This window comes from Heterocephalus glaber, unplaced genomic scaffold (assembly GCF_053883595.1).
Source record: "Heterocephalus glaber isolate CG9 unplaced genomic scaffold, H.glaber_assembly_v1.0 deba00001594, whole genome shotgun sequence".
In the NCBI taxonomy this organism is placed as follows: Eukaryota; Metazoa; Chordata; class Mammalia; order Rodentia; family Bathyergidae; genus Heterocephalus; species Heterocephalus glaber.
This window is the reverse complement of record NW_028258369.1, coordinates 5434724-5448173: the sequence shown is the minus strand read 5'-3', so window position 1 is coordinate 5448173 and position 13450 is coordinate 5434724. Positions and strand designations below refer to the sequence as shown.

The 13450-nt window shown below is 38.3% G+C and overlaps 1 protein-coding gene across 3 annotated transcripts in view; it reads left to right on the top strand.

The window, feature by feature from the left end:
- The window catches only part of Pola1 (DNA polymerase alpha 1, catalytic subunit), a 303336-nt gene that overhangs the window by 228941 nt on the left and 60945 nt on the right, over positions 1 to 13450 (top strand). For all 3 annotated transcript variants that reach the window (XM_004872235.3, XM_004872234.3, XM_087193611.1), the window contains exon 36: positions 8051 to 8147. In XM_004872235.3, the coding sequence (XP_004872292.2) occupies positions 8051 to 8147 (97 nt within the window). The remainder of the gene's footprint in view (positions 1 to 8050; positions 8148 to 13450) is intronic.

Sequence of the window (13450 nt, the reverse complement as noted above, 5' to 3'; positions counted from 1 at the left end):
TTCCAGCACTTGGGAGGCTGAGGCAGGAGGATTATCATGAGTTCAAGGCCAGCCTGAATTACATAATGAGACCTTGTTTCAAAAACACCAAAATGAATGAATACATATCATCTGCAGAATCTGATTCTTTCTCAAAAACACCTAAATAAATAAATAAAATTATAATCTACAGGGCCGGGGATTTAGCTCAGTGGTGCCGCACCTGCCTTAGACCCTTAGTTCGATCCCCCATACTGGAAAAAAACAAAAAAAGAACAAAATTATAATCTACAGAATCTGATTCTGTCCCCACATTTTGCTTCTTGATACAGTGATATTAATAAATCTAGGATTAGATGACTACCTCAATACTTTTAACTTAAACATTTCTGTACCACCTTAGGATTACGGTAGAATCCAAGATGATGACTTGTAAACTTTGTTTTTTCTGGTTTGAAATTTGTATTTAAATTTTCATTGTGGTGTTGATACATCCTTACATGTAAGAGAGGGAACAAATTCAGATTGTTTTTTGGCATGTGGTTCACCTAGACATATGACATAGACATATGACGAAACCTTTGAAGGAAGGGCAGTAATTTCAAGGTAAAGTCCTAGAATTGTCCTCAGCCCCAGTGAAGACCCCATGGCCAGTATTTGGATATTTCAACATCTGCAGTATTGAGGCCAGCCCTGTCTCCTCAGATGGAAATTGCCACGTGCAAAATGACTTGCTAGAAAATGGTGTACATTCTATATAATCTTCTAACTGCAGAATGCGACCAGTGGCACTTCCCCTAAAAAAAAATAAATTACCCGAAATTTGCAGCACATTCATATTCAATTTCATCACAGCAGATGCTCATTAGTATGTTGTTATTAATTGGTATTCACTTTAGGTTTTGTTTAAAATGAAGATAATAATTAGGTTTTAATTACTGCATCATTCGTGGGGGGGTGTCTGTGGGGAGAGGGAAAGAGTGAAATGCCTCTTAAAGCACTGAAATATTTCCTATGCTTATTCAGCAACGTGTACTGCCAGAGACTTTGAAAAATAACTTCATTTTTACAAAAAAATAGGACTCTGAAATGAAATTACTGTTTTTTAATGCTCATCGTTATCAAGAACTTGCTGTAAATTGTCTACTTGATGGACATACTGAATCAGATAATAATGTGCACCACCATTCTTTAATCAAATTACCAAAAAGACTTCTTGGAAAAGTAACCCTCACAAGCGGCTGATTAATGAAGTGGTGGCAATGTTTTGTATTAGAACTAATTGAAGTAATCCAAATAAGTTATTTCTGTAGCCTATGGAAATAATTTCCTTTGCAAAGAAGTACAGTGGAGTTGGCAAACCAGTGGGTTTTTTTCACCCTCTGTTGTCCCATATTTGCAAAATAGCTAAGTTAACATAGACATTGCAAATAAAATGGATAGGAAACTAAGTAATTTAATTGAGTGGCAGGGAAAACAAGAAAGCTTATCTCAACCTTTTTATAATCAAAACTGATAATTTATGTAAGACCTAAAGGTGTATGGAAATTAAGGGATACTAGAATTCTAAAGACATCTTTAGTGAAACACAGTAGATATCACAGTTTTTAATGCAGTCATCAAAAAAGGGCATTTATGTTCAAGAGTTTAAACATATTCCTTAGACAAAACTTTCTGGAGCATGGCATTGTCTTGGCATTGTCATTGTAATGAAGTACAAATTGAAACCTTCCAAAAGCTTATAGTCTAATTGGGAAAAGCATGAGATCTATCATGTATCCACTATGTACTGGGTGCCAGTCTTGGTACTGGGTGCTTTGTGTATATCACCTTACTTTTGTAACATTCTTGGGAGGTTTCTTAGCCTCATTTTACAAATGAAGAAATTGAGGTTAATTGAGAAATTGAGGTGAATAGGTTAAGCATTTTGTTCAAGGCCACCCAATGTCACCACACTTAAATGGTAGAACTGAATTTTGAACCTGATTCAAACCCCAAAGCCTGTGATCTTTTTGCTATTCCAGTCTGCCATTTGGCAATAACACTCAAGCTCCAGTATAGATCAGTTCAAGGAGCTAGTGTTATATCATTAGGCAGTATGCTGAGCTTGAATGAGAGCTGCAAGGTGGGGCTTAAGACTTTCTTCCTTCTGTGCTTATTGAAGGCCGGTTGCACACCAGGTCCTGTCCTAGGCACGAGCAGTGAAGAGGGGATTACTTGCCTCTGGAGCTCACATCTTCGGAGGTCCAGGGGCTGATAAAACCAATGAGGAGGACTACTTGAGGTATGAGCTGTGGATTGGAGGGTTGGAATGGGCCTCCCAGAGGGTAACTAGATCTGTGAAGTGGAAAGTGAACAAATTGATGGTGAAGGCAGAAAAGGCTTTCCAAAATTCAGAAATGATGATTGTGAGGTTTGATGGGGTAGGTAGAAACCAAGTGGATCTTTCTACAAGGCTAGAAGGTTGGGTCTGAAAGGAAAGGCAGAATTGCTTGGGCAGGGGAACAGAAGCAGGAAGGACACACTGTCTGAATGCAGCAGGGGGTGATGATGAGGGTGATGAGTATGTGGCCAGGCTGGCGGCTGAGGGACACATGGAGAACTCTTGTCCAGGGATTAGAGTCTGTCCTGTGTGTGACAAGGGTGCTAGTAGGGAGTTTTCAGCAAAGGCTATCCTGAGCCAGTTTTCCATTTCTCACCAGACACCTCCTGGTTCTGTCAATGCCAGTGGGCTTTAGAGTTCTGAGTCTGCTTCCTTCCATGTTGTACAGAATTAACTGTATCTTCACCTATTGCAAATGAATGAGGTTTAATACAGTTTCATTAAACTTTAAAGTTATAGTCAGTGCTGGATTATTTAATGTTCAGAATATTTTGGAAGTACATTTCAGGGTTTTTTGCAAGCTGTTTCCCTTCCTATTTTAATATTGTTTAGACACAGACCAAGTTGATTTCCATGATATACCAGCTGGATATACCAGCTGATGGTGCAAGGACGTAGACCTTGCGTGTCCTAGATAGTACAAGGAAAAATAACTGGACTTCATGGTTTTGTTGTGGATAATCTCTGGGGTCATGAGCCCAACTCCTCACTCCTCAAGGATTTTAATTCAGGAACAAGTTATGTTTATGTTCAACTGGTGCTTTTAGCTCATTTCTGCTCTATCCCTACAAATCAGGGAGAGGAGGCATGTGTGCATGTATAAGTTCACAAAAAGACCAGTTAGTTACCTTCCCATGCAAAAATCTTAGACCACTACAGCAAAAGACTGCTTCATTGGAGCAGTTCAATAGAAAGTCATTTGAAAATCAATACTATAGCTACTTTGGAAAACTTTGGCAGTACCTACTAAAGCTGAACATTTATGTGCCCTGTAACCTACCATTTCATTCCTAGGTATTATAATTGATAGTATATACACATGTGCTTTAAAGAGTTGAATAGGAATATTCACAGCAGCACCATTCTTTTTTTTTTTTCTTAAATTCTTTTATTGGTACATTTTAGGTATACAACACATTTACATTTCTCATTGGGAACTTGTACCTTTACATGATGCATCTTGGTTCTTATTTTTTCCCCATTCCTAGCCCTCCCTTCACCCCCTCCACCCTTCCCTATTTACAAAGACTTTATTTCCATATTTTCCATTTCTCATCATTTTTCCTTTCTCTTCTTTCCTTTCCCCTGCCCCTCCCACTTCCCCTACCCCTTTGGACCTTTTCTTCCTATTTTGCATTATCGATTATTCATTCTAATCATTGGTACATTTTAGGTATACAATATAATGACATTCATCGTTGGAAATTTGCAACTTTACATAATCTCTCTTGGTTCTTATTTTTCACCCTTGCCCAGCCCTCCCTTCAACCCCTCCATCCCTCCCTATTTACAAAGATTTTGTTCCTATTTTTCCATTTTCTCATATTAATTCCATTCCCTTCTATCCTTTCCCCTAGCCCTCCCACTTCCTCCCCCTTTGCCCCTTTTTTTCTTATTTCACATTACCTATTATACGAGCAGCACCATTCTTAACAGCCAAAACAACTGGGAACCTCCTAAATGCTCGTCATGAATTGTGGTATATTCATTCATTGGAATACTTCACAGCAAGGAGGACAAATAAACTTTTGCCACACGAAATAACAGATGAGTCTCACAGACATGTTGAGTAAGAGAGAAAGCTGAATCTGTCGTTACCAGTGGAAGGGGGTAGCTAGGAAAGGAACAAGGAGCCCTGGCAGTGCTGTGTTTCTTGCTCTGGGTGCTGAGCTCAGAGATGTGTTTGCTTTGTGAACTGAGCTGTACACTTAGAATTCATGCACCTTTTAAATTTTATTTTAGTTTTAATTTAGTAAAAGGAACCGAAAAATGCAAGTCAGGTTTAACACTGCCCTGTATTTCATGTAGCAGAAAATATAGCCTGTTCTAATCTTGAAATAACTTGCTTGAACAAGCAAGCATCTTCTTAAAAAGTGATTCTAATGGCAACTTCTCAGGCCATTGTGGTTAGCATAAATTCCTTTTTCTCAAGCCATGTTGGAAGGATCAGAGTTCTGATTCTAAAAGTATCTCCAATACAGGTAATATGTAGCACAGCAGATCTCATCTCGCTGCCTCTAGAACTACCCAGGAGCCCTTAAAAATGTCGCTATCCAGCACTCTACTCTGCATTCTCATTTAGTTGTTTCGAGGGTGAAGTCTGAGCATCACTATTTCTTAAAGCTCCCGGGGTGATTCTGAAATAGAGCCAGGTGAGGGGGTCACTGATATAGAGCCTCATCGGAAATCTCAGGAGAGAGATCAAATAGTATCGATAAATGAAAACAGGACTGCCTTTCATAAGATACTTCACTTAGAGAATGAAATTTGCATTGTTTCTCATATAATCTGATCACAGGACTCAGAAAGCACATATCAAAAACAGTGGAATTAAAACCTTTTCCCTTTGCCTTCATTTCTTTTGCAGCAATCTTTGCCAAGTGCCTGCCCTGTGCCAGGTATCAAATCAGAATTCCTTCCCTACCCCTCTGTGTATATGGGTGTGTGAGTACGCCCATGGCCCACACTTATTACTCTGGTAACACTCCAAGTAACTAACTTGAATGCAGAGCGTGATATGTACAGTAGCTATTTCAGCTCTGCATTGTCCTTACTAAATCACAGTCGGCCACTTTGGTACATGATGTTCTAACTAAAAAGGAAGACTGAAAGAAGCCTAGGCACTGTGTTGAGTGCAATTTTCAAGGAAAGAACAAGAAATCGAACATTTTAAACCAATAAGTGAAAGCTGGAGAGAGAAAGAAATGTTAAAATATCATCTTATTTTCTTGAAGTATTTTCCATCCAATCTTGTACAGTCAAAATGAGCATTTAAGTGTGAGAAAAAAACCCACTGAAGATCTCAGAGAAGACTAGAGAGTGTCAGGTTTCTTGATTAGAAGAATTTATCATCAGAGGCAAAAGAGAAAAGAGGGTAAAGATTTTTAAAAACTCCAAGTAATCACAAATTAATGGTGCAAAATCGAGAAAACAAAAGTAGGTGTTACTCTTGTTCATTTAAACTATAGTTTTCTGTTTCGTGTGTGTTCTTTAAAATCACTTAATTGTATTTGACACTGAAGATCTAATAGGGCCTTTTGTTTTCAACCAGTTTACTAATTGCAAAATATGTCAGGAATCAAAAGGGCAGGAGGTGTTGGTATACTTTTTAAAAATATATAACTCCTTTTTAATTTTTTCCCTATTTCCCTTATCCTTTTAGGCAGTGACTTTCAATTAGCCTGCCTACTAACATCAGGTCACTAAACTCCATGGCTGACGCTTTATTCCTTCATGTGAGTTGTCATTCGTTTGCTTCAGTTGGCTGGCAAAGGTTGTTGTATATCCATTACCAGCAACACAGCACTTTGCATTTCTGAATTGACAAGCAGCTATATTGACCCAGCGCTTATTATGGGTCAACAGCTGCGTTAACCAACGGAAGGACTGAGGGGCAATTAAAATGAATTGGCAAAAATATATCTTCCTAATTTACTCCAATTTGTTATTTATGCTAACATTGTATGGCTTCTATGGTGACACTAAACAGAATGGACCCAATAATGGCAATTAACATAAAAATATAATGGCTAATCAAATTGACAGCAACTGTTTCTCATCATCTCGACACACAATACATTATCAAAACAAACTATTATGAAGGAGGTAATTTCAATGTTCTATTCAACCTGCAGCATGTGTGCAGTCAGGGAGATGTGTACCAGCAATTACTGCTGAATCTAAAAAACTAAACAAATAACTTAATCGCTGTCGTCCTCCTTTTTTTTCCCCCAGGAAGCAGTAATCAGGATTCGCTAAAAATAACTGGTGTATAATAGTATAATGATGATGCATATTGTAGAATAGCTAATAAGGAATAAAATAGACTTCTAGGTGTATACTTTTTAAAATAAGTTCAGGTAAAGAAAGAGAGACTCGTGGAAGGGAATGTACACTGAAAAAGACAATAGCTCTGGCTGATGAATAGCTCCATGTGGGTTTATTCCTACAGCCTAGTATTTATAGATATCATTTGTAAATTGCCAAAGAAGTTTAAAATATGCTGTTTAATAACACATTTTTAATGAAGTAAGCAGGAAGGTGAGTCGTGGGCTCCAATAATTAAATTTCAGTGATTTCTGCACCCGGTTGTATTGGCTATAGTTTTCTTCATTGAGAGCCAGCTCAGATCTTTGGAGCTAATATGTACTTAGTTATCCAAAGAGAGTCCTTTAGCAATAGTGTCGTTTCCATACCAGTTCTAGGTAGTGGTTGTTCTAGTCATATACCAGTCTGTGTGTGCCTCCTGGCTCTGCTATGTGGATTGTACAAATGACTTCGCTGGTTGTGGTCATTTACTGATTCATTCATCTAGCGTCTACAGAGTGTTTACTACGTGAGTTAGCTGTGTATCCATTGTCACGCTGGATGTGGTCCACAGTAGGTATTCAGTCATTGTTGGATAAATCATAATGCAGCAAGGGAAGGCTGGTAATGTGTTTCGTTATTTGAGCTTCTCATTTGAGAAGCTCTGAAGATTTAGTTGTTTTCACTTTGCTAGGACCCTTAAAGAAAACACCAAAACTCTAGCTCCTTGTTCTACAACTAAAGGGTATCCAAAGTATCTAGCCCTATAGGAAGATGGAAAGAAAGTTCCTAGAGCAATTGGTTTAAAATAAAGAAAAGTGCATTGAAATGAAATGTGATTCACCAAATAATGCTTATTTTGATTATTGAATTGACTGCATGTGTGGTTTTTTTCCACATAGAGTGAGGCATAGTTGCTTAAGAAAATACACAGAGCCTCCAAACAACCCCAGGAATGTCAGCATTCGGTATATGTTTGTTGAATGAATAATAGTTCAGCTAGATCTCCTGTGCTTTGTTGAATTAGAACTTGCTAAAGTCTTGAAACATGCTTTGATGAGGATGGGATAGAAAACTTGGGTTATCCTTTCACGTGCTATACCTCTCAGGGGTTATACATTGCCCTCTTAGGATTAGCACAGAGAAAGTGGTCAAGATGTTACTTGAGTCTGCTTAATTTCCAGTACTGTGCCTATGAGCCAGTCCCTGGCAAAGGCAGTGGATTGTTGCCACATGTCAGAAAATTGGGCTCATAGTACAGCAATAAGTGTTAAACAGTTTTCAGAGATTGTTTAACTCTCTACTAGCATGGACAGGTCCCAGTTAGGAAGCATAGTACCACTTTTCCCAATTAACATTACAAATTGTCACGGGTGCATAGGAATTTGCAATTTGACAAAATCAGTTTTTTGACAGCAGGGTTAATCAGTCTGCAACTTTGCAAGCAGTAATCTGTGATCGAAGTGGCAGGATTTATTCTGAAAGGTATATATGCTACATAAGAGGGATAAACTATTAATATGATTCTCTCCTCACCCCCTTTAAAAAAAGCACTGCTTGATATGGGAATTGAAATTAGGAATACACTCTGCTGAAAGTGATCTCCATTGCCCCACCCCCACCCCCAATAGTAGTGTTCATTTATTTTCCGTTCTATTGCAGTATTCTGACAAGTCCCTGTACACCCAGCTGTGCTTTTACCGGTACATTTTTGATGTGGACTGTGCACTGGAGAAACTTATTACCGATCATGAGAAAGGTACGTTAAAATACTGTAATTACCTTTGAGTTTAAAGTGAAAATTTGCATCATAAAAGCCAGACCTACTGTGTCAGGCTGTTCACGCAGCATCACATTGGTGTCTCAGAAGCAGGCTGTGGGGGCCTACATGAACACAGGGATCCCCTGCATGAGGGGCGGCAGCATAGGAATCCCCAGCTTTGGCCCCCACAGCCTGTCTCACATTGTTCTCTATTAAAGCAGGGCTTTAGGGAAGGAACAGTACAAAAAGGACTCTTTAAATGCTATATTTTGAAAATGCTATTTTCTATAGAGTTTAGTAATTGTAATAAAGTAAGCATAGGCAACGTGATCATTGAGCCTACAAAAACCAGATATTACCACAAAAAAATAGACCTGGAGTGTGTCTCTGCTGTTCACTAAAAGCCTAGGTTCATTTTAAAAGAGAGGAATGGGGTGGAGTTCTTTTATTGACTCCATCCTATGAGAACTGTATAGGCGCCTCAGCCCATATGATCAGATGTTGCCTGGAACCCTCTGCACCTGGTGTTTCCTTATGCAAGACATGCAGGCACTGTGGGATTTAATGGGTCTGAGAAAAGCTTTGTTACATAACTTAAAGTATTTGAGAATGTCATGACAAGTGCATGTATTTTCTTCTACCTGAAAATCACATTGACAACTTTTCTATTACCTGCAAAAAATAAAAAAGGCAAATTTACACATTTTTCTTATTAGTTACCTACAGAGTATTTATGTTGTTTGTCAGTGAATATCAATTCAGGTTTTGTTGGTCGGTATTAGGGCTTGAGGCAACCTCAACAGCGTATAAAAACCTACAAATATTGCTGGATTTCCTCATGTTAGAATCCCCATGCTGCCCTTGATTTGGTCTCACTGTTTTCAATTCCAGTCATAATTGACTTCATCTTTTCTATCTACAAGATAGGCTAGAAATTATTTCTTAAAATGCCTTGACTTACTTGGTTTTTCTGTCCTTGGATATAAAACATTTTACAACTGGTGGAGCACTTGGTTTGGATATTAGTACAGTATCTTATCTTTAGATGCTCAGCAAGGACTTGGGCTATGTCCACAGCATCTTTTCCATGAATTAATAAATTTATATAGTGAAGAAATTCCTTCTGTCCATTAGTAACTAGGTTTTAGAATTTCTGTTCATAGCTAAAACCTACCCAGTTTTTACTTATATCATTAATAGCTATTTTTCTTTTTCTCCCAAGGACCTTTCCTTAAAGGTGGTTATGAGTTGAGAAAATGCAATGCTGATTTTCTGATGAATACTTTATCTGTTTCTATCAAGTCTTTTACCTCTTTCAGGGTATTGCAACCTGCTCCCCAGTCACTTGTCTGAATTTAGCCATCCTAGGTTGTTCCCTAATGTTTTTAGACTCTGAGGCGATGAAATGCTCTTGCATACAGCTCTAAAATTCTTATCTGAGAAGCTGAATTATTTCTTTCATGATCAGCAGTTTTCAAAAAGTCCAGTGACTCTTGGTGACAGGAACAGGAGTGATCTGGAAACTCACAGAGGACTTAGCCTACCTTCTTGGAGGACACGGAAGGGTGCAGACTACCCGGGACAACAGGAAGAAATGAGGTAGCCACTGGGACACTTCTTGAACGGCAGAAGGAAGTATTGTCAGGATCTGTACATTCACATAGTTAGCTGTAGTCCCATTTTATAAGTTTAAGAATAGGGTTACTTTTTTTTGTTATTTACTTCTAATAAATACACTACCCAGCAGTTCAGAGCAAAAATGGCACTAAGTGGGGTCGGGAATTTAGCTCAGTGGTTCTTTCGCCTGCCTCACAAACGCAAGGACCCAAGTTCAATCTCCGGTACCCCCCCTCACCCCAAAAGGCACTAAGAGAATTATTGACAGGCCCTTTCACATGTCAGAAGACTAAAAAAATAAATCAGGAAGGGTACAAAAATGTATGTGTCTGACAGAAGGAAACAAAATGTTCCCAGAGCCTTTTGTTTTATTTATTGAATTTTAACTATTGAAACTTTTTCTTTGAGCTTTCTTCTGCTTATTTATTATTCTTAAATTACAGTTTAGGAAAGAGTGAGTTACCTGATATTTACATGCTCAGGGCATTTTTAGATCCTTCAGTAACTCTCAAGTGGTATTAGGGTATTTGTTAATGGTAAGATTTAAACCAAAACTCTGGGTCAGGCTTTACCAAAGTGGTCCGGGGACAGAGATTTCTTAACATGACACCTAATAAGCTGTCTTCTGAGAGTCACTTGTGGCATATCAAAATCCAAATCCATGTATTCTGTGCCCAGATAATCTAATTCAGAAGATGTGGGGTAAAGCTTAGGAAACTATATTTTTTAGAAAATTCACCCAGGTAATTCTGATGTGCAGCCAAGTTTGAGAATCCCTATCTTGTGTGCTTCGAACAGATCAGTTTGATGGTTTTCAAATAAAAGAATTGAATATAAGTTGTAGTCCATAGGGGAAAATCAGGGAATGAGAATGTTCTTATAGTCCAGAGAACAATTATAGGGGGAAATTCCATAAATTTAAATTAATATAACATAAAATTCACTTCCCACTTAAAAAGTTAAAGTGAAATTCTCTCTTTTGATTTACTGTTCAAAGAAGGCTTGCTATAAAAATGAATTTTAAATCTATGGGAACCAGACAGCAAATATGTTTATTCGATTTAAACCAAGGCGAGAACACCAGTAGATGTTAACATCCAAAGTCCTGTGAAAAATGACAGTCGTTACACACAGTTATATCATTGAGAATGGAATCTAAGCATTGTCTGTCAACAAGTGCCCTGTAACTGATGTGTGAAGTATTTACTGTAGACTCTCCTTTACTGTCAGTACCTAGCAACATTTCCTTCGCTAAGATTGTTTTACCATTTCCATTATAAAGCCCATATTTTCAGGGTTGTAACTGGATGGTGGTTTTAATTTTTGCTTAAAAGTTGGCAATTGGACTTGGGAAAAAAACATACAAATTATTTGAAAGAGGTTGATTTATTTTTTATGGTGAAAAGTAGCTCTGTCAAAGCTTTTTCTGTGCTTTGCTTTCAAATGAATGTTTACAGGCCATTAGTCCATAATGTGAATTAACCCTATTTGGTAATTTTCCCTTTTCTTTAAAGTGGTAAAGGACTGTTACTCACTTTGGTGAAGTGTTTACTGCATATTCACTGTAACTACATAACATTTTAAAAATCTTATTTCTGTGGGACTTTGGCATTATTACTGTAACTGCTCCAGAATATACACAGATGGCATAATGGATCCAAAGGAGGTTTTAGAGGAGCATTGTGGCAGTATATGAAGTAAACATGTGTTTCCAGGATGACAGCATGAAATAGTCCTATTTGACTGCCTTGCTTGTCCCATGGCGCTTTGGCCTGAATAGGAATAAGTGAACAGTTTGGGGAACCCTGAATCAGTTCAAATCTTTTTCCAATTACCTAAATTAAGTCTGCCTTAAAATGCAGGGTTGGGAGGGTTGCTCTCAACAGAACCTTTGGTTGGTGTTCTTGATTTAAAAATAGTATATATACATATAGATTCTATTATATGTTGAGTGCCATCCCTCATGTCACAGAAAGCAAGATGTACAGTGATACTCCCTGCCCTGGAGCAGCTTACAGTGTGTTGGGGAAGACAGATTCATTAGCAGCTGAATGGCGTGGCCTGTGTGGCACCGCCAACCTGGTCAAATTGTTTCAGAAGCAAAGAGAGTTTACCACTAACTGCCTTTTCCCTTTAGAGTATGGTCTTTATTTCTGGAAAGAACTTTTCTCTGTTCCTATTGTCTTTTACCAGATGCTTATCTCTTATTCCGTCAGCTATTTATGATAGGACAGTGTGGTAGTTTGCTGGAGTTGCCTTGACAAAGTACATCTCACAGTCTGGGTGGCTTAGGCAGTTTATTTCCTAACAGTTCTGGAGGCCGGAAGTCTGAGACCAAGGGTTGGTGTCTTCTGAGGCCTCTCTCCTTTTACAGATGCTGTTTTTTCTCCTTTGTGTCCTCACATGATCTTCCCTCTGTGCTTAATTTCCTATTCTTATTAGGACATCAGTCATACTGGATTAGGGCTCACTCTAATGACTTTATTTAACTTAATTATCTCTGTAAAGGCCCTCTCTCCAAATACAGTCAGATTCTGAGCTATAAAGGGTTAGGATTGCAACCCTACTTCAATATAAATTTTGAGACATACCATGAAGGATTGTCTACTTGGTGAATTTTTCTATAAACCTCCTTGAACACATTGCATTTGTCTCTGCCAGAACTGGAATACTAGGATTTAGGATTGTTGAAGAAAGGAATTGGAGTTGCAGTACAGAAGCTGCGATTTAATGTAGCATCAGTTATGAAGCCTGACTTCTCAACAGGAGTGTTTTTAGGCCTAGATGGAACTAACTTCAAAGCACCTGTTTCTCACAAAGGGCAAGGTGCAGCCTCCTGTTCTCCAGCCTCCTGAACCATAATTGTAAAGATTTGCTGGGCTTCTTGCTCTTCTCAACCAAGATGAAAACTCATACTCACTCTGCCTCTTGGGCTTTGGTCTCACCTGCATTCTTTGCTTGTTGCTTTTGTTTTTGTTGTTGTTTTTTCTTAAATTCTGTAGCTTTTTATGATTGTCTCTTCTGTTTTTAATTCTATTAGGCCACCCAGAACTAAGCTTTGTAAAGTCCCTGTGTAAGTTATTTTATAATTTCCTATTGTCTGTTCACATGTGTAATGTAGGTCCTCACAACAGCCCTGTAAGGCAGCCATGGATTGTGCCCATTATATTGATGAAGAAATTGAGATATGTAAATTGTTTCCTACCTTTACATTCCCACGTCACTTTTTTGCATTCCCTTCTCATAGTGTTTATCCTGAATTGTTTTATTTTACCCTCTCTTTCACTAAGTTCAATGAGATAATGAGTTATATTTGTTTATTTGTGCTTTTGCGCACTAAATAATGGGGTGAAACAGTTCCATCTGTGACTGGAGCAATTTGAAGTAAAGGTCTAGAACCTCCTGTAGTATTTGGCTTGACTCAGGTGTACCATAAAGTTAAAGTTCCTTGAGCCGGGGATTTAGCTCAGTGGTACCGCTGCCTGCTTCTGCTTCGTAAAGCACAAGGACCCGAGTTTGATCCCCGGTACCCCAAAAAAAAAACCTAAAGAAAGTTCCTTGACATTTGCAGAATGAATGTGCCACTTCAACTCTTTGGGAGTGATATGGAATGCAAGTGACATGTGTCTGTCATTTTGTTGATTCTAGATTTAAACTTAATGGAAAGCATATCAGGTCATTTA